This window comes from Pezoporus flaviventris, unplaced genomic scaffold (genome assembly GCF_033815535.1).
Source record: "Pezoporus flaviventris isolate CSIRO_AGI_PZ_B2104156 unplaced genomic scaffold, CSIRO_AGI_Pfla_v1 ptg000009l, whole genome shotgun sequence".
In the NCBI taxonomy this organism is placed as follows: Eukaryota; Metazoa; Chordata; class Aves; order Psittaciformes; family Psittacidae; genus Pezoporus; species Pezoporus flaviventris.
The window spans coordinates 5,490,471-5,518,318 of NW_026892557.1; the positions used below are offsets into that span (position 1 = coordinate 5,490,471).

A 27,848-nucleotide genomic window follows, 5' to 3' on the forward strand; every position below is an offset into this window, starting at 1 on the left:
TGAAAGTTACTCAGACTCCTTCCAGATGATAAACAGAATTTGAGCTAAGGCTCCTGTTAGCAGTGGTGCTCTGCCTCTTGTATCTGGCAGGCTCAGTCCTGAACCCTGACCCCAACACCTATTTGTACTTTGTACACGTATTTCTCACGTAGTGATCATCTTCTTGTACAACTGTTTTCTGCAGTTCTGACATGCAGGGGTTCACACGTAACCCAAGGCTTTTGTAGTATTACATACAACTATTTGAAATCATACCCACATGTCCAAAAGTAAACTAGCAGAAACAGAAAAGCAGTGGACTTTTTTTTATTTTCTTTTCTGTTTCCTTGATGTTCTGTGGTTTGACCAAGACCTTTCTATTTTCTTCTTTGAGTTGCCACCATGCAGGTTTTTTATGTAGGCCTCTTTGGAACTGTTCTTGATGTCTGGGCTATTTAAGCCAAAGTTCTGTTCATTTTGTCCTGGTGGTAGCTACTTCACAGAGAGTACATTATTTCTAATTTGTGCTTGTCCAAGACTCTGCCTTCTGTTTTTTTTTTTGCCATAGCAGAATGAATCTGTTCGTTAGCCCAACCAAGCTATCACAGTTCAGCCATAGAGACAGGCAGCTTGGATTCCGAGATATAAAGAGCAAAGTGCCACTCTGGGAGTGTTGATTTAAGCCTTGTAATGCTTCTGTGCCCTTGTGTGGGCACCTGGTCTGCAATAGTGCTGGTCACCAACATCTGCCGTATAGAACAGGTTTGAGAGATTACTGTTTTGTACTGTAGGTGTGCAAATACAAACAGCTGCCAGGATTGTCCAAGCCAGTGGCTCTCAGCCTGACACACGAACTGAAAAGTTCTCCATGCTAAAAAGATAGTTGGGATGGGAAGCAGGGAGCATTCTTTTGCCTCATGTTGATGATTGTTCTGTCCCACTGCCAGACTTTTCAAAATCCTCATTTATCTATTTCTAGTCTCCTTTTATACTGTTTCTTATTAAGATCCTGCTTAATAAAAGCATTATTTCCTGCTTCAAGCATGTGACCCAAGGAAATCTGCAAGCAGTCTATAAAGTTCTTTTTAGAGCAGATCCATGTGTAATTAAGCCTTAGGCCTCATTGGAGTGTCTGTCGCCGAGTCCTGGGGATTTTCTGTTTTCCTTCTCAAATAAGGATATTCTTTGAGTTGGGTTTACAAGCTGGTAAGAACAAGTACAAAGTGTTACCAGTGTGTCATTTTGGATTTGATTCATAGCAAGGAAAAGCAAAGTTTCCTGTTAGAACAGGTATTCTCAAGTTTCACCTGCAAGTCTTGAATGAGGAGCCTAAAGCAAACCTGTATAAATTTGTCACTGATAGGGGTGGGATTTGTCCCAAGCTACTTGACAGCTGGTCTTCTCCTCCTTTATTCATGATATTGCACAATTAGCCATTACATAAAGGTTTGTCATTAAATGCATTTCCAAGGACAGTATGTGTAACTTTCCCCATTTTACTGACTGAGGAAATTAAGGTCTAGAAAAAGGAAGTGATTATTCACAGAGCCTGGAGAGGAAATTGAGTCCAGAATTCCGTGTAATAGACCATGTAGACAATGTAACATGCCCTAAAATAACCATTGCATTTCAGACATGCATTCCAAAGATATAAAATATCCATTGCTCTTCTTTTTAACTAGCTAACCCTCTTTCTTTCTTCCAGCTGATATCTTGGAGTCAGGATGTGAAAACAAATGACTTGTAACCCAGCAAAACTTTTGGTAAGTCAATTAAATTTCATACAAAAGGAGTATGGTCAGTAATCCTGCTGTAAGGCTTTACTTACTAGTCAATTAGATGCAGTAGAACAGAAAGCATGCAGCTGTTCAGTTAGACATTACTACTGACATGCTTGTGACAACAGGTGAAACTGTGACTGTCAACAGGCTTGCGTGGAAGAGACAGCCCACTGCAGAGAAGGTGCAGAGGAAGTGCCAGGAAAATGGTGTTGGTGAAGCTGAGAATGCAGAAATCCCTTTATTTGCTCTGTGACTTCGGGTCTCAGCCCAGCTCTTTGAAACTGCAACTGGCAGAATAGTAATAATGTGTTGCCACAACAGCATTATCTGCCCCTGTTGATGTCCTGGTGCAAAACACAAACCTTAAAACAGCTTGGCTCAGAGCAGCTAAATGAGTTCAATCTCCTCTGTAAGCTCTTGCCTCTGTGGAGAGGCTGCACCAGATGTTGACAGGTCTCTTGTGCACAGTTTGTGTCCTTTTTGTTTATCTGCCATGAGTAAACTCGGTGGTCCTGGTCTTGTTCTTGTCAGAATCATCCTGTCTCTGATGGGTATTCTCTGAGGTCAATGGATGTTCCCAGTGCCTTGTGGCCTTCAAAGCTTAGTCCACTGGATTTGGGGAGTTTTTTGCTGTTAATTATTCTGGAGCCAGGGGCTACAGTCTTGATTTTGTTTTCTGCTGTAGTTGAATCTGAGTAAGGAGTCCCCATTTTCATTCATTCTTTCAATCCACAGATACAAAAGACAACTCTCCATTGGCTGTAAATCTAGATTGCCATGGTCATTTAAAGTCAGAAAATGGGATGGCTGGAGGAGAGCTGGCGGGGTCCTGCAGCTGTTCTTACATCCATTCTCAAATCGAGTTTCTTCAGTTAGTAGGAAGATTTTGTGCAGAAGGACTTGGTAGAAATCAGGTTGCACAAATGCTTTTTTCCCAGGAGCTGCCATAAGCTGCATTACTGCATGTTATTTTATTCCTCTTTTTTTTCTCTCTCTATGGAGCTGCAAAAGTGACAGCGCTTTAAATGGAAAGATTTGCAGCAAGCCATCAGTCATTGTGCATGGAGGATGGATCTCCTGGTTTAGTCTTGCTCGTGCTTCCATAAATCAGCATAGCTAAAATATTTGTGGTTGTCTGTAGGAGATTTATGCAGGTGGGAGATTAGAGTCAGTCTGTCATTTTTGTGGGGGAAGTGAGAGATGGAACGGGCTGGGGAATGCTGGCTTGCAGGAAGGAAGGATTTATATTAATGTTGGTGGATACTTAGGGGTTCCATAGAGACAACTAGCAAAAATCCTATATGCGTCTGTGTGTGCTCATGTGTATGCATCCCTCTGATTTGGAAGCAGGCTGTTGTTCCCCTGCATCATTTTTTAGTTAGTGGAGTCAGAGAGAGATGTTATATGGAAACTTTCCTTTCCTCACATCTGCCATCAGACTTGGTTTTCTGTTTTCTTTAGGTCCAGAGTGTTCTGTATATGGGTTACTATTGCTGACATATGCCTATCTTGCAAATTGGTTGTGTGAGGAAGTGTGTCCAGTTAAAAAGATCTCTTAGACTGCCTCTTGTCCCACAGTCACTGAATGGGAGCTTGGGTACTTTTGCTACTAATCATGACTGCATAAGTTCATCCGAGATGGGGATGAAGAGAAAGGAGGTGCATGCGAAATATGTATTCTAATATTGGCAGCAAAATCCAGGGCACATTTTCAGTTGCTGTGATGCTGTGTGGCTCCACTGACCCTCATGTTGCACTAATTCATAGCAGCTATGACTGTGTGGCTCTCTCAGTCTCAGGCAAAGGCCAGGGCTAAGCTGGGTGAAGGTCATGACCGTAGCTTCTCTTTTGCCTCATTACTAATGAGATAAGCTGTGTTCATAGAATCCCAGAATGGTTTGGGTTGGAAGGGACCTTAAAGCTCATCCAGGTCTAACCCCCCTGCCATGGGCAGGGACACCTCCCAGTAGACCAGGTTGCTCAAGGCCCTGTCCAACCTGGCCTAAGTGCTTGCTTAGTTTAGGCAAGGTTCAGCAGACAATGGGGAGGCTGCAGAGCCCCAAAACCTTGTAAATACATTTTGGAAAGCCTAAAAACCAAAAGCGCTACAGAAAATAACAGTGCTCAGGAGTTCTCTAGCCTTCTTTCTCCTTTTCCCAATAGCAGGTTTCTGATTTTCAAAATACCTCTGATTTGCACACACCGATTCTTTTTCTCCCCGCAGTTTCACTTCAGACTGAGCTGTAACATGATACAAGCAGGCAGCAGCAGCAGCTTGCCTTCAGAGCACAGCCAAGGGAGTCCTGCGTCATTCCAGCAGACAAGTAGGCATAGTCCTGTACTGAATCCCTTTCTTTAGGATTTGAGGAAGGTGCAACTCCATCTACAGGGCTCCCAAATTCAGCACACAGACCAGTGGTACCAGGGCTTGACTAGGTGAAAAATTACCCCCTAGTTCAGTAAGGCAAAATGAAAGACTCCATTGCTTTACTAATAGAAGAAAGATGCTTTGCCAGTACTATCCAATGGAAAAAAAAAAGCCATGAAAAGACATATTAACAGGTTTCTTGCAGCAGCATTGCTGTGCTTTGTCACTGTCATGTATTCTATTAAACTTCACTAAAAATCATTTCTAGGGCTGTGTGTAATAGGAAGGGACAGAGATCTTAGTCTTACATCAGATTTTTTTTCCCATTCTTCATCTTTGCCAAGTCCTTATAAATCTTTGCAGTTGTAGAGACAGCCTAAAAAACTGCTAACATTTCCAACTACAGAGCATAACACTGAATAAGGAGAGTTGAAAAATTTCTGTCAAAACTGTGTTTAATGGAAAATAGAGTTTTGATAAAATAGCATTTTCACCAAAAATAGCTGCTTTCTGTGGAGAATGTTGGTTTTTCACTGCAATATTTTGACAGAAAATTTAAAATCTTGAGCTGAAGTATGTACAGCTGTTCAAGTCCGTCTCGTGCCACTCATATTTCTTCACCTCCTCAAATCTGAGGTATTTTGCCAACTCTTTGGTTTTTAACATTGTGATACTTGGGAGCTTTTGTCAAGCCCCCCTCTAGAGTCATGTCACAGGACTGTTAGCTTCATGTTTAAAAAGCTGAGTTTCTGTGGCTTTGGAAGTTGGAGGAATAAAAACCTCTTGAAAATGCTATCCAAGTACACCAGGAATTAGAAATCAAAGGAAGCAAACAAAAATTCTGTTTTATTGTTTCAAAGACTTCTCAAGGTTTTTAAGCCATTTCAAGACTGTTTCTCTCTAGAAAATGTTTCACACTCTGATTAATTATTGTGAATACATTTCTCTGATAGTGCTTTTTTGTACAAGCTTCAACTGTGTGATTTGTTAACCAAATTATTTAAGGAATGTTAAAAAACACACAAGAAAAACACAAAAGAAAACCACCTTAATGTTGTGCTGTGAAGTGAGTGATGGTGATGTATCCATTCCCAGGCTGTGGTAAAATCTATTGGAATTATGTAAAATGTTGTGTGACCTTAAGATGTTGTGTGTTAGGGCATAGATATCTAGCAGGTCGAGGTGAGCGCAGCAGGAGTTGCATAGAGACCCACTGGAAGGAGACAATGCACAGGATGCTCCCTCCACTCAGGCTGTGAGGAAGGCTGTGGTGCCAGCTGCCCCCCAGTGTTTCTCTCCATGCTGGCTAAATGAAAGCAGCACTAGAACAGATACGCAGTGTCAGGTAAAAGATGCTCTGTGTCCTTTTCCTTTTCTCCTGATTCCTCCTGATCCCTTTCCCTTCCCAAGCATCTCTGTTACACTGTTTCCATAGAACTTTTGGTTACAACCCGAAGATGTAGCTGTGTGACAGCTACAACAGGGTTCTCTCTGTTAAAATGACACCCTTGTTGCATGGATCAAAAGGGACTGAGGATGAAAAGCAGGAAAAGGGAAGCCTTGGAGACTTGTGGGCAGGAAGCATTGTTTTGCTTGTGCTTTCACTAGCAGTGACACTCCTCAGTGTTTCTTGTTACAGCTGCTATTGATTGGCTCTCTGAGATCCCTTTTTGAACTCCGAAGTTAAGATCTTGTTCCAGTGGTGGCTATGTGGAATCTACAAGTGCTGTTGTGTTTATCCCAGGACAATCGGAAAGTGAGGGTGTAAAATGGAGGTCTAATGAGCACATGGCTTTCTGGCGAGTGCTGAATGGTGCTTGTTCCAAACTGGCCCTGGAGTCCCTTTCAGGAAGGATTCTTAACTGTAATGTTAATTTCTGCCATTCTTTTGGTTTGGATGGGTTCTCTGTTCAGAAGGTAGTGGCCAAGTAGCAAAACTTTATTCTAGTAAGCATGTGGAAATCCTAGGCTGAGTCCATACTAGTAAAATCAAGGATGCCTGGGAATGTTCCCAGGAGTGTTCCTCAAATGTGGAATATGATACTGTGCTACTGAAGTGCTGGAATGTTTTTTGGCAGAATTTTGGCCAGCCAGCTGGTATTTTTCTGAAGTGTTCCCAGGTAGGGTTTGAAGTTGGAGGCAATTCCCAGTCAGGAGTATATATGCAGTCACCCTGTTTCGGAGAAAGAATGGGATAATACTATTGAACACAACTCAGGGGGCTGTTTACATGTGTTTGTTTTAACTTGCACTCCAAGTGTCATGGTAGCCAATTCTGTGTTCAGTAATTGCCTTCGATCAGGCAGAAATACTTCTGGTCATTTAAAATGGTGTTCATAGTCATGAACTTTATGCAGCAGTGTGTGTGAATATATAATCAACTTTTGAACAGTAGGAATTATTTTGTGATGTTCTGGCTTTAAAGAAAGATCAAAGATGTGCTTTTCTAGAGCTATGTTCTTATGTAGTTGGAAGTTCCCAAACTCAAAAGACTCCAGTTTTGAGAGCTAATCTAGGAAAGAAATGTCCTAGGTTCATCTTTGTATTTATTTGAGGGTCCATGAAATGCAGGGTAGTGGCTAATGTAACATTCAGGCACTTGTATCTTGTAAAAAAGTGAAATAGGTGTGGGCTCAATATATAGATTGTGGGCATCTTTTTTTGTATGTGTTGGTCAAAAACTAACAGTTCCTGTGGCTCTGCGTTTTACAGTTCTTTCAATTGATTACCTTGATGATAAATAGCTAGACTTGCATCTAATACAATAAGATATTTTATATCCAGTATATAATTGTAATATGATGACCAGGATCAAGGTTTTGCTTGCGCGTTCTGAATAACTTGACATCTGCTTGATTTGTCAATATGAATTCAAAATGAGTATGTTTGTCTTTGGGTTCTGGGGTAGGGATTTGAGGGTTGACTCCGTGTTAGTCTCTGGCAGGTTCTTAACCCCATAACAAAGAATTGGTAGTAAATGGGCCTGAGTGATCCCGGTGAACGAGAGCATCTGGTGTGGTTAGAGGAGATGATGAACCAGTTATAGGGCAAAGCTGGGAAGTGGAATGTGTGAGACATGAAGGAAATAACCACTCCAGTGATAGGAGCTGCGTGCTTGCAGGAGGCTTTCCTGCCTGAGTAGCTTCACAGCTCCTTTAAACCAAGACATCAAGCAGGTGTCAGTTTACTGGTTTCCATGGTGACTGTTACTCTGATGTGCAAATGATGTGACCTCAGTGATCACTTGAGGACTGATGTAAACAAAACTTGGTGATGAGTTAAGTCCAACACTGTTGCATTGAGACCCGCACACCCTGGTCTTAATTAGTGGAAGGGAAGAAACTTTAGAGTGGCTCATCTGACATTTTACATCAAGAACCCCAGCTACTAACTCAGCCTCCTAGGATAGTTGTCCTCAATCTTAGCTCACAGGGTACTTCCTTGTGGAGTCACTGGCAAAGAGACAGACCTGAGCAGTTTGAAGGTTTGGAGCCCATGACCATGAATGCGAGTCCTTCCAGTTGCTTCAGTGGCCTCCAAACCCAGCTCACAGAGCAGAACTTCAGCAGGCCAAGTTTCCATAACAAAATCACAGAGCTTGTAAAAGAAAATTTCCTAGACTTATTTGAAAGCCAGTTTTTGCACTGTTGGAGATGAAATGCCCATCAAGGTTTACAAGCCTTCCTGGTAAATGTTACCCATGTGGCGGGGGAATTCCCTGCAGGGGGTGGTGCTGAATGTTGAGGAAAGAGCTGTAATGTAATTGTGAAAGCATGACAAACCATAGAGGGTTTTCAAATGAATTTTCAGGTTCCTTCACAGCTTGGCTGAAGAGCAGCTGTGGGAAATAAACCTCCTGAGAACCTAAACCCCTGGGTCTAGCTCAGAGCTGCAGTTCTTCTGTAAAGCAGGGAACTGAAGCATTTCAGTGCTGGGGAAATGAAACTGGGCAGTGCTGTTTCACTAGGTGAGAAAGCAGGCTTTCTGCAGGGCTTGGCCTTTGTCACAGAGAGGTTTTCAAGATCTAGGAGGAAGGGAAGGTTATTTTACATTTCCTTTAGGCCTGACATGTCTGAGAAGGGAAATAATTTTGTTTAAAATTTCAGAACTAATCACCAGTGGCTTAATTTAGAAAGATATTGAGCGTTAGTTTTGAAGGTGTTGGGTCCCTGTAGCTGCCACGGAGTTAGCTGGGAAGAGACATCAGCGTTCATCAGATGATGGGTTAATGAAGATTTCTTAACTGTTGTCCTGCTCCAAACCAAAGGGTTCTTCTGTGATGCTGGACTCCTGCTTGGAACTGGTATTCCATCACAGAAGCAAAAGCACTTTTCAGATCTGTCAGTGAAAACAGGGAGCTCTTGGGGTAGAAAAAAAGCTTGAACTAGGATCTGGAGAACAAAATTTAGGTGACCAGACAATGTTTATAAAGTGTTTTTATGGCATTACAGGCACTTCATAAATCAACTTATTTTTAACAAATGAGAGGAGGACCAGCCTTTTCTGTGTCTTTGCCCTGCTACGCTAAGTTACACGGTGGTGTGAAACTGGAGATGAGGCTTATGAAATCGAAGTAAGATGTTTCTGGACAGCATTCTGTGGAAAGTAATGCTGTAGAGCTGAGCCTGCAGCTTCTGAACGGCACTGCAGCTTCCCCAGTCACGCGCAGACCCGTTCTAGCAAAAGTCAAAGATAACTTTGAATTCTTCCTTCTTTTAAAGCTCCTGGGTAACCAAAGCTAACTTTGCCTGAAACAATGAGTTCAAGTCAGATAAATGCCGATATGGTGCATAATTACATATCTGCAACTTGCTCTTGAGCCTGGAGGCTTGTGAGATTAGCTGCTTCACTGGTTTGTGCTCCAGCCTTGGCCACTTGGCAGTGTGTTCTTTCCCTGCATCCCTGTAGAGGTGTCCATGTGAGCAGCATTCAGGGAGATGGTGCAGCTGCCCAGCTGTGCTGTGTCCCTTTCCTCAGATTGTGCAGGGTATTTTTTTCTGACAACCCTTTTACCAGAGTAGCTTGTATTTTGGTGCACCTGCAGGCCTCCTGAGCACAGGTAGACAACCTCCTGAAATATGTCAGTGGCACTGTCCCACTGAGGATTACAATATGCTTTCTAGGTGTTTTCTCTGTGTGTGGGACTATATTAAATATGGAGCGTGCTTCCCTTATGATTCTTTCCTTTATAAGCTACAGGTTTGCAGATTCATTTGTTCTAACAACTCATGAAAAGCTAAGGTGGAACAGACAATTTCTTAGAAAAGTGCATTATAAATTCGATCATGCTTTACAGTCAATGCCACGAGAATCCATGTTTTCACTGGCCAATGATTTAAATTGAAATGAGACACCTCTACATCTTTTGGAGGTCTGCAATTTTATCCTTTAATTGCCACTGTAATAAAGAGGTGGGTTTTTAAGCCTGCCTGTCGCTGTGATAACCTCATCTTCTCCTGGCCCCCTACAAGCCCAGCTTTTATCTCTAAAGCACCAAGTTCTTTGAAAGAGTTTTCATTTGTTCTCAGCTAGATAAGCAGTATCCTTGTAATATCCACTTGCCACACTGTCTTCACTGACGCATAGAGCCTGTGTGGCTAAGTCTTTATCAGATTAGCGCTTATCAGAGTGCACAAATGCAACCTGGACACTTGTATCTCCAGGGTTACATTAAAGACTAGTCTGCCCCATATGCTAACACAGGCTCCATTCAGCAAAGTGTTTAAACACATGCTTAAGCAAGTGTATAGTCCAGTTCAGTGGTAATACGATTAGTCTTTTCCTTTGTTAAGAATATGCTTAGATGTTTCCTCAGATTAGAACTTGAGGTTGGCTGATTTACCTTATAAGTATATATCTTATAGGATGCATACATAGAATGTAGTTGTCAAGATGGAAATAGGTTCTGATGTTGCGTAGCTCAATGCACCTATTGCAGGTGGTAATATTGGAAAAGGAAGCACCAGTTTCCCAGTAGTACACCAAGTTTTGAAACATGAAAAATATGGGCAGAGGAAAATGTGCTGAAGAAAGTGCTATTGTGCAGATGCACTGCATTGTAAACTCTAACTTGGATTTCATGCGAGAAGATGACTTACAGATAATTGAAATATGGTTTTCCCAGTGGATTCTTTTTCCTTAGTGTGAGTTCAAATCACGTGCACTTATAGCATATTTCAATCATCCATAGAATAGAAACCCAGCGATGACACCAGTGCTCTCTGCTAACAGTTAGTAATCAAGGAGTAAATGTAGTGGAAGGAATACTGGGTCACCTGTCCTGCTGCCCTCCAGCCTCAACTGCTCAGGATTGCTGTAGTTGCTGGTGTAACTGGGATTGACAGCTAACCAATGACTGTGGAGTTGTTACCAAGTGTGTTCTTGCAGAGGTACAGACGTTCAGCCCCAGGAGGGAAGAGCTTTGCTTCAGGAGTTTTCCAGTTTGTATTTGTGTTTGCTTTGGGGAAGAGGAGTCGAAGAGCTAGAAGCCCTGGAACACTGGCAGTGGTTGTAGGTCATGACCTGTGACAGTGAGTCAAAAACTTGCCTTGGTGATTTCTGCCAGATGGCTTAGGGCTTTGCTTCCCCAGAGACCCAGCTGCTTGCAAGGGAGAAAACCAGGACTTTGGGGAAAGAGGGGTGAGAATATGTTTGGGTTTTTTTCCCAGAAAAAAATTCCTGGGGCAACAGGTGTCACTTGTGGCATAGAGATGCATTTGAGGTGCATGGAAATACCAGTACCACTTACGACTTTCATACTCGCCCTACTGAAAGTGTCAAAAAAAAATAAAGCTGTTTGTATACTTGTATCCTTCTAAAGTGGGCAGAAAATACTTCCAGATATGCAAGAAAAGCACCAATCACAACAAGATGCTGAAAATTTAAGGGACGTGAATATCCCTGCCTGCCTTCCTTCAGTGCAGCCAGTTCTGTCTCTACCAGTGAGTGGCTAGCATCTGATTGCTTTGGTCACCTGAACTATAGATAAGGAAAAATTGGGACCAAGACATTTGATATGTTCTTGAAGAAGCAGCTTTCTGGTTTACTCGAGAAGTTTTTGTTAACTTTCCATTCACTAGTTCTGTGAATCCACTCTGTGGTAGGTGTGAGCCTGTCACAGCTTCCTGTTGGGAATCTGTGCTTTTTCTACCCTCAGATGTGTGGTTGATTTTTGAACTGCAGAGATCCTTGGGCCCATCTCCAGTGTGGCAGCCAGGATAACAGCCATTATACATCGTAAATGCTGAGTTTCGATACATATACTTTTTGTAAATGATTAATAGCTGCTTTAGTAAATGATTGTTAACCCTAGTGTGTGTAGTCCCTGACCTGTAATATGTTTATAATGTCTGTGAATAGTTTATTGCTTCCATATAAACTGCTTATAAATGGAAACTTAGTACAATGTGTGACTAAGCATGGGGACAGAAGTAGAGGACAGGACATCTTGGCCTCTGTTACTGGGATCCACTGGATTCTCATGATGCAGCAGGGATGTGAGACCCTGTGTAACTCTGAGAGCAGAGGCAGGAAGTTGTCTCCTTTTGCATGTGTGCTGTTCAGTGTATGTTAGCTGGAATTTGTCGGAGCCCTTTGGTCTCTAATGTCTATGGAATTTATCTTGAGGATACAGATAAGAAGGTATTGTGATGACTGGCTGCTGGAAGAAAGTGGGCAGTACTGCCTAAAAAAAATACTACCAGTTTCAGTGCTAGAAGGCACTGGATGGCTCTTGGAGGAGATGTGTTGTATTCCCAGTGCTGAGCTGGGTGGTGCTGGAAGAGTTGGTGCCTTCCTTTCTCAGCGCCTTTCCTTCTCCAGCTGCTTTGTTTGATATATCTGTCTATGTCACAAATGGTTTGGGGCTGGGTCTGAACCTCATACTCCATCCTTCAGGGACTACGCACATGTATATAAGCTGCAATATACCAAAATATGAGTAATAGAAATCACAAATATAGTTCAGTATAATGATGCTAAACAGGTTTTCCTTTATTTTCTCTTTCATCTAACAATGCAGTGGAGCCTAAGAAGGAGAGAAGGGTTATGAGCAGTTCTGTTCAGCTTTTGCAGTGCAGTTTATTTAGCACCTCTGCAGGATTTAACGTGGTAACTCTTTAAAACTTGGCACACTAATCAAAGGTAGAATGTGATACATGTGTCTGGTAAACAGATGTTCCAGCCTTCCCAAACTGCTGTGAAAGTGTGCATCATTCTCAATAAATATGGAAGCAGCTGTGGCTTTGGAAGCTTTAGTTTCCTGGATGCTTTGGACCTCTATTCCACTTTTGCAGTCGTGGCTGTGGTGACCTAAAGATACAGCTAAAGCATAGTTTACTCTAATAGACAATACCTTTTATTAAACCAACCGATAACATCAGAAAAATCAATTTGCGTTCAAGCAGCTCCTCCTTCTATTTATTAATACTTCAACTATTACACCTAGCCAAAGACTGGACATAATGCAGAAGGAATCTTCTCTGTTGTAGGCTTCTGACAGTTAAGTGCATCTTGTGGCTTTTTCATACTAGTTTAGCTCCTGTAAGAAATAAGGCTAGAAGTCCTCTTAGGAGGGTTTCATTAAAGTGTTGGTGGTACGAAAACACAGAAACTTGCAGTAAAATTGGTATTTAATGCATTGTCAAAACTGTCTGAAGTTAGGTTAGTGAAAATGAATCCGTAGAAATTGCAATCTTATTCTCCTTTTTGGAAGGAAACCACTAGTGGCCCACTAGTGGTGTAATAGATCAGGACGGTTTACTGTCAGGATTCTCTTTGTACTGGTAGTGAAAAGGTGCTGCATGCTTTAATACTGGTGATAGACATCTCATTGCTGCAAGATCACCAGAAAATACCTAGAAGGAAGAGCTGCAAGGCTCAACGACAGAGTAATTCAGCAAGCTCAGCAGAGGAAGGGGTTTTGTTTAGAGTATTCACTGTCTGGCTTTTAACTTGACTCACTTTAGGCAGCTGGTGTTCAGAAGAGCTCTCCAGGTGCTGGATGGCCAAAATGAGCACCTGTCCTTGACTGATTATTTTTTTAAAGTAAAACTTGAAATGGGCATTCTGCCCAACACCGTGCCTGAAGGGTGCAAACCCCAAACAGAACTCGTGAGTCTGTGATGCGGTCTGAATGAAGAATCAGAGGGAGGAAAGCAGTGCCGTACTGGATGAGTCTCATGGCCTGTCCTCTGCTGTAGCACACCAGCCCAGTAGGGGAGCTCAGTGGGGATTTCCAGCAGGAGTAAAACTCCTACTTTTTTGGAGGTGTAATTCAGACTTTCTCATTATCTGATCTCTGGGTTGGTTCATTCTTTTTCTGTGTAGCTGGCTATCTATCACATTTGACAGAGAGATTGCTATGACAAAATGCTAAAAGCTCTTGCTCTGGGCTATTTTTAATCCACTGCAGGTGAAAGATCAGAACACATTTTTGCAAGATTTATGGGCCAGTGTTGTGCTGGGCACCATAAATGGGAGTTGACAAACTACAGGACACGAGGTTTAAGCCATTGACCTCTGACATTAGGAGTCATCACAACTGTATGTTATCACATTTGTGTTCAGGAGTTAAAGGCTTTTTCTCTGAGGGAGTCTTGTAAATGCTTAGCAGAGGTACAGAAATGCAGTGGTTACTCAGTCTTTAAGCTTTGTTGTTGGTGATGAGTAGTTAAATCTCTCAGGCCACTGTGGATTTTAGTGCAGAATATTTGTAAGTCATCATTAAGTCTTTGGGTTGTTTGTGCAGAATAACACATCTGGTTTTCTTGAGAAGGGTGTCGCTACTCAGTGACAGTTCAGCTTGAGCAGACTCAGCACTTTTTGCTGCTCCTTTAATAGTCTAGTATTCCAAGCTACTTCCCAACTCCAGGATCTCTGTTAACTGGGTCCATTTGTGAAACAAAAGCCCTGCTAAAGCAAAAAGGCTTTGGGATGCATGGGACACTGTTCTCAAATCAAGTATGTACTTCAGTGTTCTGAACTCGACCCCAAAATCCTGCAGTGCATCGTAATGCGATAGTGGGGGGAGGATGGGTGCATGCAGCTGCGCCTCTGCCTCTGACACAAGCATCTAAAACACTAGCAGGCCATTTTAGAAAGCGGGGAAGAGAGGAATGAAGAGCGGGTGAAGCTGACAGAGCAGAAGGCGAGTTGGAAGTGATGACTGAAGGGAAGGCCTGAGCTTACTGCAAGTCGAGGCACTGCTCTTGACAATCACCAGGCTGAGACCTGTCCCATGTAGAGGATCACAACATCCCGTTGTCTTTATTGCTGTCCGGAAATTCTTCAGGCTTGTAGCTGACCAGCTGACCCTGAAGGTTCAGGGGTAGGCTCTGTGCAGTGTTGAGTTCATCATGCAACGCAAGCTTCCCAAATTATACGTCATTCTGAGGGGCACAGAACCAATTAGCATATGGATTTGTTCTGCATGTGCAAGTCTTTTCTTGGGCTAAGGAAGTGTCATACAGAGACTTGTCTGAAGAAAAGAAGAAAACAGTTTAATCTTATATTGTAATTGTCATCCTCTGACTAATGATAAGCAATATTATGGCCTGCATATCGGCTGTAATTAAGCAGTGAGACACAACAAGGTGTATGTTACAGAGAGATAACACAGTGCTTAAGAGCCAGTGACCTGCTAAGCACATTATCTCCCAGCTGCACAAGCCCTACATAGTCAGTTTGTACACGTTGTGGTGGCAAATCCACCAGCCCCTCTTTCCCACCTTTATTCTGCTTTTCAAGGTGCAGAGACTGTGAAGAATTCTTGTGTTACTGGTTGTGTTGTGTGATGTTTAAAAAGCTCCCTTTTTATATCAGTCAATTTCTGCACATGTATGATGCATTCCAAGTTATCATTCAGTGGAGCTCTGGGAAATTAGCATCACTTAAAATGAGCCCCTTCAGTGTTTTGTTAGACAAGTAGGTATGGAGCATGCAGGGAAGGATCCAAGCACCACTGACAGCAACTCTTTGTTTGCTCCGGGAAAGGTTTTGTGTTGTTTTCAAAGATAGCAGAGGGAGCTTTTTGCTGGAACACAGTGTTAGATGAGACTTGTTTCAAAGTAAAATTGATTTTTAGTTAGAATTAAAGATTGGAAGCATGAAGCTCGTACTGTTTGTACTAAACACGAAAGCCTTTCTTATCAGAGTACCACTGCACATGTAGGTGCCTACGTAGGCTGACCAAGCTGAAGCTGCACAAGTGACTTGAGTCTTTGAACAATCAGATAAATGTCTTGAGGCTTATTCCTTATCTTACCCCTAATGAAACTTTGCAGGGTCAATAACTTGGTTAATGTTGATCAAATTTTCAGTTTAAGTTCAGTCATGGATGTGGATCTACAACCTCTTGATATTGGGCAGCTACATATGCTTGTACAATTAATACAAAATACAGTAGATCAAAGTGCTTCATTTTGTTCCTATGTCAGTCTCTTACACTTCCTTATTCATGTTGTTTCTCCCCCCAGCCATACAAATTGAATTCCAAATAGCAAATTAGAATGTCACTGTCATCTCTGTAAGCAAACTACTGACAATTTAGCCTAGGCAGAGGGAGAAAAGCAGCAGTGAGCTGAGGTAAGAAGTGTCTTATCTAATGTCTGTTAGCCAGTAATTGCCAGAACAGACTATGTATTTTCTGATTTCCCAATTTTTTGGTAATGTTCCTCTTTGAAACAGGTGGATACTTCTTTAGCCAAATGCAGGATTTCAGCAGGATTTTCAGACAGTCCTCTCATAGCCTGGTCAGAAGCAGAGATGGGTTACTGGGGTTTGAATAGCACATAGCCTCTCTGGACACTGGTGTCAGTTGGATGTCCTAGATATTGCTGTATTAAAAGCATAAAGTTAGGCTTAGTGCAAGAACAGAGAGACAAGGCAGAGGCAACAGAGACAGATGTCTCTTCCTCAGAGCCCTTCTACTGGGTGAGACTGTTTCTGATTACAGCTGTAGCCCTGTAAATGCCTGCTAGATGTCTGGTGATAATCCATTCAAAGCAATTACAAGGCATCCGTCACCAGCAGGGTCTGAGCCACAGGCTTCTTATCTGGGAAAATTGATGGAAGAGGGGAGTGAGGGAAGAAATCAATGCCTTTCACCAATGTTATCTGCCAAATTGAATTAAGCAGCATGGGATCCCTGCTTTACACAGTGCAAGAGCTGGAGCTTGAAGAGTCTGTTTGTAGTTAAGCTCAGTTCATGGGCAAGGCAGGTAGGAGCTGAGGGTTCGTTCTCCTCACTGGCAATTTCTTGGGCACCTACTAATGTCAGTGGAACTTGTGTGTGCAAAAGGAGTTCAGAACTTAGCAGCACCCAGAGCCTTTAACCTGGTAGCACCACTTGTGACTCTTGTGTCTGCTCATGGTCTTAATGTATCTTTTCATGTTCTTTTACTTTTTTTCTGGGTATAGCCAAGAGTATCTCATTGCTCGCCACATCCCAGTTTATACAGGCAAGGGCTGTAGAGAAAGCAACAGCAAAGATAACACTAATGGGTTCCCTGGAGGCAGTGCTAGCGAAACTAGTGTTTAGAAGTGGTGCACGTGCTGAGTCTGTTGGCAGCGCAGCCGTGCTGCGCAAGCATGTGACCCAGTACTGAGATGTACTGAGAGTTCATGGCTCTTGAGGTCAGGAGGTTTTGGGTGGGGGTTTTAATATGCAAGGAAATGCAGCTTATTGCTGTGGGGTTTGGTGTTTTGCTTCCCTGAGTGTATCTGCTTCTCATTGCACTTGCCTTATGGGTTGGAAGGATAAATTTCAGTTCTGTATGTCTAACTGCGTACTCATTTTGCCAAGCACTGTTGAAATCCAGGAGCGAGGTTCAGGAGAGTTTAACAGAGTTGCCAGCTGCAAAACAACACTTTCCCTTCCTGGGTTTGCAATTGACATTTCAAAGGCCACCAGTATATTTATGGAGCTGTTCAGTAGGTGCTTCCTGCATGGTATATAAGCAAATACGACTGTAGATCCATTTAGACAACAGCAGGGAGATTGTCACTTAGGATGCTACAAAACAGAATCTATTTGTACTGATCAAACCAGTTTTGTCTGTGGGCTGTGTGGCCAACAGCTTGTTAGTGCTTGGTATAGTACCTCGTTTTAGACCTTTGCCTCATGAAGTAGGGGTTTAATGCCATTTTTTTGACAAATAGCCAGCAAAGGAGTTCCTGCAGCTCCAGAGCATCTACTGTTACTGGGTTTGGAATGGAGTCCTGTTGACAGCCCATGTGCCTGCTCTTGGTTTGTGAACTCAACATTATGGGTTTATGATTTTCTTCACAAAAGCATAGTGATAACTCAAACATAAAGTCTTTATAATATTTACAGAAATGAGCAGATTTTGGAACAAATCTGACCTCCTTTCAAGGCAGTAAAACCTTGGTTTCTTTTTGCCCATGTAGGTTCCCTCTTGTGTTGCAGGGTTTTTATCCCGCCGTTGACGCGTATGTGCAATGAGAGAGTTCTCATCTGGGGAGAGTGCTGGGGGCTGGAGGACCAGGACAACTTAGGCAGAAGAGGCTCTGGGGACCTAAAAGCATAAAATCCTCAAGGTTCTGGATTGGAGCTGACTCGGCAGATGCAAAAGTAAGTTGAAGCAGATGAGCCAGACAACTTGTGGGTACTGGACAGAACAGTTCACCTAAACCAGGCCAGTGCAGAGATCTGTGGAAACCTTCCGCCTCCCAAGTAAGTGTGTGTGGGAATCTGCATTGCAGTCAGGTGTGCTTAAAGTGCACATAAGCCATCTAATAAAAATTCCCCCAGAGTATATGTCACACAGCTGTGTTTCATTGTATTTGTGCTCTCTTCCTACTGACAGCGCCTTTGGAGCCACATTACTCACATCTCATCATCAGCTCTGACATTCCTGGCTTTTTACTGCTTCCCTGGTTCCTATCATCTTCTGCAAGCTTTATACCTTCCTTGCACATTGGCCAAGGTGTATTTCTGTAGTATCTTTTCAACAAATGAACATGGGAGCATGTAAAAAGCAGTTTGGATACCACGGCAGTAACAAGGGCTTTCACCTTTTCTACTGAAAATCCCTACCAAGCCTCTACTCCATTGTTTTTATGGGTTCAGTTTTCCGTTTGCTCCATCTGTTTGGTATAAAGGGTGCTGCTTGCACTAAAATGGGAAGGACTGAGGTGCAGTGCTGAACTAGTGTTTAATCCTCTTTCAGAGCATTTTTGTTTACAGTGTATAGACCATGTTCAGAATGAGCAGCTCCAAGAGTATGTACATGGGCTTGGTTGGGGGTTTTTTTGTTTCCCTTTTTTCCGTAGTGGCTGTTGAATGAGCCATGAAGATGTTTTACCTCAGGCCTCAGGAAATTTGACTTTGGTTTCTATGTCCAGCAGCTGGTTTGAGCGTGGGGCAGTTCAGCTCATTTGGCTGCTGATCTCCCCCTCCTTCCCCCCTTTGTTCCTGTTGAATGAAAGTTCATCAGGGCAGGGCCTGTAGCTTGCTAAGGACTTGTTGGGAACTGAGCACAGAGGGGCTGGGGCCCCTGTTAGACTTCTAAACTATTTCCACTTTGTGAAATGAAGTTGAACTCAAGGGGTACTTCAGCACGCCACAGTCTGCAAGGCAGGTTTCTGTGTGCACTGCCAGCATTAGGTGAATTCTGAGTATCAACTGGTCTCAAAGGAGTTTTGTAGTGCTCGGGATGAACAGATCCCTGGATTGTAGGTTGGGGACTGGGCAGCAGTTTACTGAGCCGTGCTCCTTACCTGTGGCTCACTGCAGTGATGGGCAGTGCCTGAACTGCAGCTGCATCGGTGGAGGCAAGTTGCCAAAAGAAGGGCTACACAAATCCAGGTGAGGTGAGGAATAATGGAGTAAAAGAAAAGCTTTCTACGAGTAACCATAAGTGGTGTGGACACCTCCATTTCTTGCTGCCCAGTAAGAAACTCTCTGGCAGGTACCACTTAATGCCTTTGGCTCTTCCCAGTATGTCCCCAACTGCCTGTTCACTCACAAACCACATCTGAACACCTCATTTCCACTGTGAGATGAAACTGGCACCCTTGATACACAGCTGCAGCTGGCAAAGGAGAAGCTCTGGGGGTTTTGTGTGATTTTTGGTTTTATACATAAGCCACTGGGGAAAAAACTAAGATAGTAATGGTGTGGGTCTCTTCAAATTTTGCCAGCACTAACCCAGAGCTCTGTGGGATCTCTGACAGTCACCTCGGGTGTACAGCTCCCATTGGACAGTCTTGTGCTCAGGACAGTGGAGGAGGCAAATGAAGTACACGTTTTCTTGCTTTGTGTGTTTGTGCTTGTAATCTAGATCAGTTAAATGAAAGCTCCTAGCATAGAGTAGCCAGATAAATTTGGGATAGCTGAAAAGGGATAGTCCAAGCATAGGGATGGAGTCCAATAGGACTGGATAGCTGGATTTTCAGGCATTGGAGATTTCCATATGCGAGGCCAAGCCTTAATTCCAAGTTAGCCTCAGCTAACATCAGAAGGGGACTAAACCAAACAAGGTTTACTCCTAAGCTCTTGCAAACTCTGGCAGTGCAGTTTTGCTGCAGTTGGTCCCTGGTGAAGAGCACTCATTCAGAATGCACAAAACTGAACACATCCTGGGCAGTTCTGGCAAGAGCAGGAGGGGCATGGCTCCGACTGCCCCTCACAAAGCAGGCTGCAGTGAGTCACAAAGAGGAAGCAGAGATATTTTTGTCTAAGCTGTTTGATCATTCCCTGGCTTTTCCGATGTTTTACAAGGGCATGTTAAGAAATGTACCAGAGCTGTGGAAATTCTGCAGCCATTTCTCAGAAAACCATGAGAGAATGACTTTAACATGTTTCCATCTCCTGCTTTTTTGCATTTTTCCCCTCTTGTATTTCTTTTTCTTTGACCCAGTACAAACTTTTATATGCTTACAGCTCTCTGCATTCAACAGACAGTTCATTGCAGTGCTGGACTTCCCCCATGAAGCAGTACACATCGCTTCCAATGGAATTCCATTCTCCTTTACCGTATCATCATGTGCAGACCTGAAAATGGCTCTGTTTAAATGATGCCTTCAAGAGGATTATACCAGGCTGTGTGTGGAACAGCATGAAGGAGGGGCTGTCTTGACTCAGCTGCAGGTGGTTGGTGCACCTTGGCCCATTGAAGGTGGTAAGGTGATTGATTTATTTTTATTTTTTCGGGGGGGGGGGGGGGGTGTTAGGTATGCCAGAAAAGCTAAAGCACACCAGGAAAGCTGAGCATCCCTCCAACATCTGCAATTGCAGTGCTCTTTCCACCTACAGACAAAATGGGGTTTGGTGGTTGGTGTATGTGAGGGTGTGTATATGTGTCTATCAGAGGATGACTATGTGGACGAGTTCCATTGGCCTGCAAGCTACAATGGGTTAGACAATTTATAAGCCTTGTCTTATATGACTTGGCTGCACATGCACTAAATCCCCATCTAGTAGAATTAAAATGCAGTAACATTTCTGTCACCATCCCTCTGTGGTGGCACACATCATGTGAGGCACTAGTGAAGGTTGTGCCTGCAAGTGTCCAAGCCAGGGACATCACTCATCTCTCCCCAGGAGGCAACGCCCCCCATCTCACACCTTCCCTTGGGGAGCTTGGCCTGGGCCTCCTTCCCAGCACTGAGGTAAGGCCAGGGCTTTACCAGCACGTGGTCACCTCCACTGGTGCTTTGCAGACCTCTCCATGCACAACACACACAAGGCCAATGGCAGTAACCATCGGGTACACGCGTGCGGGTATCTAGTTCCTGTCTGTGCAGGGGGTTTAACTTCAAATGACAAAGCACTGGCCATTCGAGCAGGTACCTCACCTGCTGTGGGACACGGGTACGCGCTCACCCGAACACTGAGCTCCAGCACAGCCAGGCCAAAAACCAAAGCACTGCTACTGATTCTTTTCTGGACAAACAATTTTATTTTAGGTAATGCGTCTATACACTGTACATTCAGTCACTGTGGTATATAAGCATAGCTATTTTCATACATAATCTCATAAAGTCCTTTATTTTACAATATTATCTGCTTCGAGGGGAGGGGATGTGGAAAAGGGGTGGAAAAGGGGTGGAAAAGGACTATCAAGGTACACAGCGAAATAGATAAATATGCCAAGCTTTTTTCTTATTTTTTTTAAATCAGGCATTTATAAACAAGAAAGCATACATTACTTACATAAAAATAGTTCTAGAATAGTAGAGTAAGTCATAATATTGTCATTAGCAGCAGCATAGGAGAGACCAGGATAACAAAAATGTGCTGAAATGCTATTGGCTATTATAAATGTAAAGATTCATTTTTCTTCAGTTGAAAAAATGTCATTTCTGTGAGTTCTTTTGATTAAAAAAAAACCCAACCCAAAACAAAACAACCAAACCAACAAAAAACCTCTCTAAAACACGTGGACTGATGGGGGCAGAGGGGAAAGGAACCAATCTTTTGGTAATAAAATACTTTACAGTGAAAACGAGGACAAAGGAAATGCCAATGGTGGAGGAGGGCGAACCCACAGCGGCAGCTTCCAAAAAGGGTTTGTTGTGTTGTTCCTCACAGACAGCAAAGGTTCTTCTCAGTTAAAAACACAACTCATAAAACAAGACAGCTACCAGGTAAGAAAGAGTTTTGAAAAAGTAAACACCATATACACTTATAATACAACAGTGTAAAATGAAAACAAGTATTTACAGGTTGACTTGACTTTTAACTGTTTCTTTTTTTACATTGGCTAGTTCTGTTTGAAAAGCAGAATATTATGTATACGAGTTAGCTGCTCCATAGATATGAATGTTATTGCTGTTGGTTTTTTTTTCCCTTCGTTAAGTCTTCTTTCAGTAATAGAAACAATGAGTAATTAAACTGAATATACAAGTATTAAGTAATATATTTTTAAGCAGAGGGAGAGTCAACAGCCTGTAGGAAACACCTCTTCTCCCTGTTAACTTCTTAAAGGAAACTAACGAGCAGATGAAAGGCGAAGCTGGGACTTTACAGTTCCTGCCCTCCGGGGCTGGAGTGCACATGGAATGCAGCGGGACCCGGAGTGAGCCCAAGGACAAGCCCAGCCCTTCCCCGCCAGCGGGTGCTCCCTGAAATTACACACACAACTCCCCACCTCCAGCCTGCCCAAGGGGGGGTTGCTGAAGATTCCCACCGTCTGACAGCCCGCTTCTGGAAGTTAGTGTCTCTGGGGCTGTCTGCTGAGGATGTGGAAATGAATGGCACGCTCAGGAATTCTGAATTGGAAATCAATTCCGTGTTCAGCAGAAATAAATGGTAAAATGTACTTCAGAAAGACAGAATTCCTGAGGATGGAATTCCTGTCCTTCATGCCTCTCCTGCCAACTAGCTGCTGGTGTGGAACACTTGTTCCCAGTCTTCCTGCACCTTATTTAGGCTTTTGGATTTTAAACCTGAATTTATGCAAGTGTTTTTTATAGAACATTCTCACTCCCAAGGATCAAATGCTATTGAGCATGAACCTCAACCATGGTAAAGTTCATCTGTCAGATCATGGAACTGCTATAATGCTTGGCAAAAGGGCACAACAGGTTTGTAACAATGGTTGTAACTTTAATTTGTAGGCTTCTTTCTTGCCAATCTTAATCATAGAATCTTAGAACGGTTTGGGTTGAAGGGACCTTAAAGCTTATCCAGTTCCAAACTCCTGCCACGGGCAGGGACACCTTCCACTAGAGCAGCTTGCTCCAAGTCCCATCCAACCTGGCCTTGAACACTGCCCGGCCCATCTCACGTGAAGCACAGGTGCTGGTGGCTGTTAGGACCATTTACTACTGACAGATCAGCCCATGCACTGCTCCGGGTTAAAAATGCAGAATTCATTCATTTAGGAGCTAAAAGCATCATCTGCAGAGCAGACGTTGTGCCAGTGACTGCGTCTGCTTCCTGTACACTCAGAAAGAGCCACCGTGTCCTGGGCAGCGGGTGAGTGAGCCACTTCCCGGGAAGAGGTGGCTGGAGGCAGGCACGGTGCCAGCTCTTGTTGGGTCACAAGGGGAGAGCAGGTGAAAACCCCAAAGGAACCAAATGTAAACCGTGAGGGGTCAAAGGTGCTGGGGGGATGTACGTGTCCTCGGTGTAATTTCATACTGTGGCAGTGAAGCAGAGGAGGTGAGTGCTGATCCAGCATCAACTAGAGCTAAAGTTACTCTGTTTCCCTTGAACAAATAAGTGAATAATACAGAGCTGGAAATCATAAGGCTGAGAACATTTTTATGCATACTGCATAACAAAATAAACCCTTTACATAAGACAGTAATAATGCCCATTAATGAATATACTTATGGCAGAGATTTTAATTCCATGCATATGATTTAATATCGCAGAAAAAAACATACAAAGAAAAAAAACCAAAACCAACAAAACACATTAAAAAAAAAACCTGCTTAAGCATAATCAAAATTCCTTTTGCATTGCACTTTAGAGGAGGAGACCTGCACTAGCCTCAGTCTCTGGCATCCCAAACGCACGAGGGCAGAACCCTGGATCAGCGGACAGTTTCCCGTCATTTACTTGGTGGAACTGTTTCTTGCTCCCAACAGTTTTACATTGTCCCAGTAATTCTACTCCTTTCATATTTCTTCTTTTTTTTTTTGTACCTAAAAACATATATATGAACTTCTTTGTTAATGCTCACAGTTATTATAATGGTTATTATATAATGGTTTCAAGCAAACAGCTCTTGTTTAGGAAAAAAAAAAATCTCTCTAATGTACTGTAAGTAAATAGGATAATTTCAGGATTGGAAGCCGCTTTCTGTCTACTGAGAAATAATCTGTAAGCTTACAGAGTTTGCAGTAATGTCCAAAAGCAAATAAAGATTACCGGAAATAATGGTTCTTTGTTTTGAGTAACTTCTGGGGAGGATGACCCATTGGGGGGGGCTTTTTTTAATCTTTTTCCTTTTATTCTGTAAGGTCACCAGAGTGTCAGCGTTGCCTCTAGAAGATGCTGAGAGTTAAAACGAGCTGGAAGGCACATCTGCAGCCCCAGATCAATTTGTTCATGTTCTGCTGATGAGCTCGAGTGTGACAGGTGAGTGTTCAGGGGTGAAAAGAACTTTTCTCTTGTTCAGTAAAGCACCAACGTTCTTTGTTCAGCTCTTCTGGGAGCGTCTCCGCTGCCTCCCGAGCTCAGCGGGACTCAAACCCCGCTGGGGAAGTCATGTGGGCAGGATTCCACCCCGGGGGATGCTCCTGTGGGTGATGGTGCGAGGTGGCAGCTGGTGGAAAACTGGGCTGATGATTCCCACGCCTGCCCAGTGGGGCAGAGCCTGGACTGCTCAGCTTGTAAACTTGAGAAATGTGGAATAAAACGCAGAGTAAGATCCCGACAAAGTGCAGTTTAACGAAAAACCAACTGAAAACTGACCAGCACCCCCCAGCGAGCTGCAGTGCCTGCAGCCTGCACCTGGGCCCTGGGGCTGCGGCTGGGATCCCAGAATTAAAGTAATTTCTCTTTTTAAAAACAAAAAAGTTTTGTTTTGTCAATGATGTAGGCTTATTCACAGCAGCAAACATGTTTTCTTGTCTGTAGTATCCCATAACGCGATGTTGCACTCCCCTTGTGCACAGAACTCTGGACTGACGGTTCATAGTAAAAAGCAGGTAAATACTGAATTTATGGGAAGATGGTGCAACAAAGGTGAGTTTTCCAGAAAACTGACGTTAAGATTTCAGAATGGCTTCAAAACGCGTTCATCTTTTGCTTTATTTCTCAACTGACTTACTTAACGGATTATCCATTTCCTTCTTTCTTTTCCATAAGCTGAAGTGCTCTTGGATGAAGCGAGTCCTTTGAACACACCGAGTAGTGAGGATGTCTTTAGAAACGATGGTGTGATGTCAAACACTGAAGTCTGTAAGGCTGGGCTTGTAAGTATAGTGCGTAGTCTTCTCATCCCCCTCCCTCTTTCCAGTCCTGCATCTCCCTTGCTTCTTGTCTTCAGGACAGGAAATGAAGAGAATTCTTTCTAAGTAAGTTAAAAATCAAAGCACTCCGAAATTGTCATATACCCATGACAGGATTAAACTGATGGCTTCCGAGGTGGCTGGAAAACTGCTAATGAAATGGCATCATCACCAGAGGGCTTCTGCATTGAGAACCCCCAAACCTGTAACAAGTCATTAAAAATTGTGCATCGAAGGTTGTTTTTTGTTTTGCTTTGAAAGGTTCATTATAAAAATCTCATTAATTTTTTAATACTAAGTCTGTGTAATGAATTATTTTAAATAGCTTATAAGAAAAGTTTGTTTTTGAATTCCAAAATGTTCCAACAGGCAATAGGGCAACATAAAACCCCTACCCCACTTGCCTGCGTTGATTTGAGCTGGACGATGCTGCTTGCTTGGAGTTTGCCAGTAGAAAATTTGCTGTGGACTCAAAAGTATTTTGTTTATAAACACTTTGTGTTTTCTAGGCACAGTAAGATGTTGTGCTATATGGATCGGGGAGAAAAAGAGGCATCATTCAGTGCTTCAGTTAGAGAGAGTAACATTTGCCTTCCAACTAGTACAAATCCATATTCAGAGCCCTGTGTGCCATGACACAAGTACTCACACATGCACTTACACACGTCCCCACGTGTCCTCTCTTACTGTGCAGCTCTGGTGGACTCGAGGGGTGGGTCAGTTCTCAAGGGCGCTCGCTGTGTTTTCGCTGCTGGGGGGTTGACTGCTTGATTTAGGCCACAGTTGTTCCTGAAGTTCCTTGACTACTTTTTCCAAGTGTTCCCGAGCCTCCCTTTCATGCATCAGGTCAGCGCGGAGCTGCTCCCTGTCGGCCTCTGCGTGCTGGAGCTTGACCTGTAGGTCCTCAATCTGCAGAAAAGCACATTAAGAAACATAATAAACTATTTTAGTATTTGAGCTCCAGTGTGGGTCTGTAGACTTTAACACAGACCAGGGCCTTTGCACAAAGGGAGGAGAGCATAAAGCCATGGACTTCCAGACATACCACTGTCAAAGTCAAGGTGAGGAAGGAATTAATTCCCTTTTCCCTACTTCCTTCCGCATGCTGCTGTACAATTATGAAGTGCATCACATGAACCTTCATAAAGGTGGGTGAAAAACCAGAACAGTTCAGTGCCTTAATGTGACAAACTCTGGTCGCTACTTACCCATTCCTACTCTTTCTCCAGGCAGAAAGCAACTCAGCTCACTAATCAATGAGCTGAGTTTGCAAAGGTAAATTTACTTGCAGTTCTTTTACAATGGTTATTAATATGAGTGACTGGAGACATCCTCAGTTACCCCTGTACAAGGCCTGAGGTTTCAGCTATAGATTAATATCCAACAACAGCAGCTGCAGTATCCTCTGAGACCCTCAAATGTAAGGAACTGTAAGGAGGTGAGATGGGTGTGGAGGATGTGGAGGGGTGGGGTAGATGGCAAGGGGGTGTGAGCATGGACATGAGGAAGCTGGGATGCAGCACGTCCTCTGAATGAACAGAACCTCTCCAAGCAACAGGGAAAATGCCCATCCTTTCAATGTGTAAGTAAGAAGCTAAATGTTGGAAGGAACGGGGTGGAACAGGCCCTAAGGTGTAGTAACTGCTCAGAAATGGATTTCACCCTTCCCATTCTGTACTTCCTGGTAACTAACCTAAAGCTCCAGGAGAGAAAGGTGTAAAGATGGGAAAAGCGGCTCCGGTTTGAAATACACAGTTTTAGGCTGCGAACAGCTAAGATCAGCTGTTACCAAGGACTGCCACTTAACAGGAAAGGAAAGACAGCCATTTGGGGCTAACGCACCATAAAGCCCCCACCTGTCCAGGCTGGGATCTCACTGCCAAGAGCACAGAAAGGCCTAAAGCACACTGCTGTGCAGTAGGTATTGGCCATCGAGTACTTCGGCACTTACACATTTACATCCCCAAATCTGTTGTGTTACTTCCTCCCCTGCAGCCTGAAGCTTTTCCTCTCACACTGAGCCTGTCTCGAGAATTGTGGTTTCTGCAAAAATAACCAGAAGTGATGAACTCTCCCTGTGCCGCCAAATGCAAGAGGGAAGGGGCTAGAAAGCCTTGCTTTAAAATGTCTTACATGACTCCAGAGCTGAAGTCATATGGATGGACCTCTGTAAGCTTCAGGCTTTGAAGTTACTGGAGGTATTTTTCCACTCAGTTCCATCCAAAAATCTCTGAGGGAGCTGCCAGACAAAGCCCCAGGTCCTGAGGCATTGGTAGTGATGAGGTGTTTGCCCCAACGCAGCACTGGCAGGGCTGTGCTGTGTCCTCAGGCTGCTCTAGAAGGACAAACCTATGGATATTCAGCTTTTTGAGGTGACTGACTTCAGCCTTTCACATCAGGAAGCCTCCTCTACTCCTTCACAGGGAATAGTCCCACATTACCAGCACTTGCTGGTGCCCTGCCCTGGTTGCTGCCGGGTGGAAGCCAGCTTGCCGGTAACGCCCAGCGCGGCACCATGGCCTGGTTATGTTTAGTCTGGACACCTCTTATCAGCGAGACATCCTGCGAGGGCAGGAGGAAGCCCACATCATTTCCTGCTGCTGCACCCGCAGAAGCTCTCCCAGCCCTGGCAGAGCACCGCTCCCCTTCCCACGCCCAGCTGCGGGCTGCACCTCTGCCTGTCCCCCTCCCTTAAAGTGACCACAGGAGCTGTTTGCAGCTCATGTGCTGGGTAACAACACGCTATAAAGCACGTGTGTGCAACAACGCACCTGGTAGAAAAGTTCTTCCAC

At 43.6% G+C, this 27,848-nt stretch overlaps 1 protein-coding gene and 2 long non-coding RNA genes across 14 annotated transcripts in view; 2 read left to right on the forward strand and 1 right to left on the reverse strand.

Annotated features, from left to right (window-relative positions):
* The window catches only part of LOC133267808 (uncharacterized), a 120,342-nt gene extending 100,067 nt beyond the window's left edge, over positions 1 to 20,275 (forward strand). For 2 of the 7 annotated variants that reach the window (XR_009742861.1, XR_009742859.1), the window contains 3 exons: positions 1,685 to 1,742; positions 15,603 to 15,711; positions 15,814 to 18,122. This is a non-coding gene — a long non-coding RNA (uncharacterized LOC133267808). Of the gene's footprint in view, positions 1 to 1,684; positions 1,743 to 13,540; positions 13,672 to 15,602; positions 15,712 to 15,813; positions 18,123 to 20,032 lie in introns of those variants that run through there. The other 5 variants (XR_009742862.1, XR_009742856.1, XR_009742858.1 and 2 more) reach the window with 4 other exon arrangements.
* Positions 20,276 to 20,318: 43 nt separating this feature from the next.
* On the forward strand, positions 20,319 to 25,348 carry LOC133267816 (uncharacterized). 5 transcript variants are annotated; one of them, XR_009742871.1, is made up of 4 exons: positions 20,319 to 21,057; positions 21,591 to 21,738; positions 22,963 to 24,181; positions 24,683 to 25,348. It is a non-coding gene; the product is annotated as an uncharacterized LOC133267816 (long non-coding RNA). The 5 variants fall into 5 exon arrangements; XR_009742872.1 differs by lacking the exon at positions 20,319 to 21,057 and having other exon boundaries at positions 21,070 to 21,738; positions 24,683 to 24,753; positions 24,920 to 25,348; XR_009742873.1 differs by lacking the exon at positions 20,319 to 21,057 and having other exon boundaries at positions 21,070 to 21,738; positions 22,963 to 23,071; positions 24,064 to 24,181.
* The window catches only part of SKI (SKI proto-oncogene), a 97,933-nt gene continuing 94,127 nt past the window's right edge, over positions 24,043 to 27,848 (reverse strand). For both annotated transcript variants that reach the window (XM_061450451.1, XM_061450450.1), the window contains exon 8: positions 24,043 to 25,965. In XM_061450451.1, the coding sequence (XP_061306435.1) occupies positions 25,774 to 25,965 (192 nt within the window). In that variant the 3' untranslated portion in view covers positions 24,043 to 25,773. The remainder of the gene's footprint in view (positions 25,966 to 27,848) is intronic.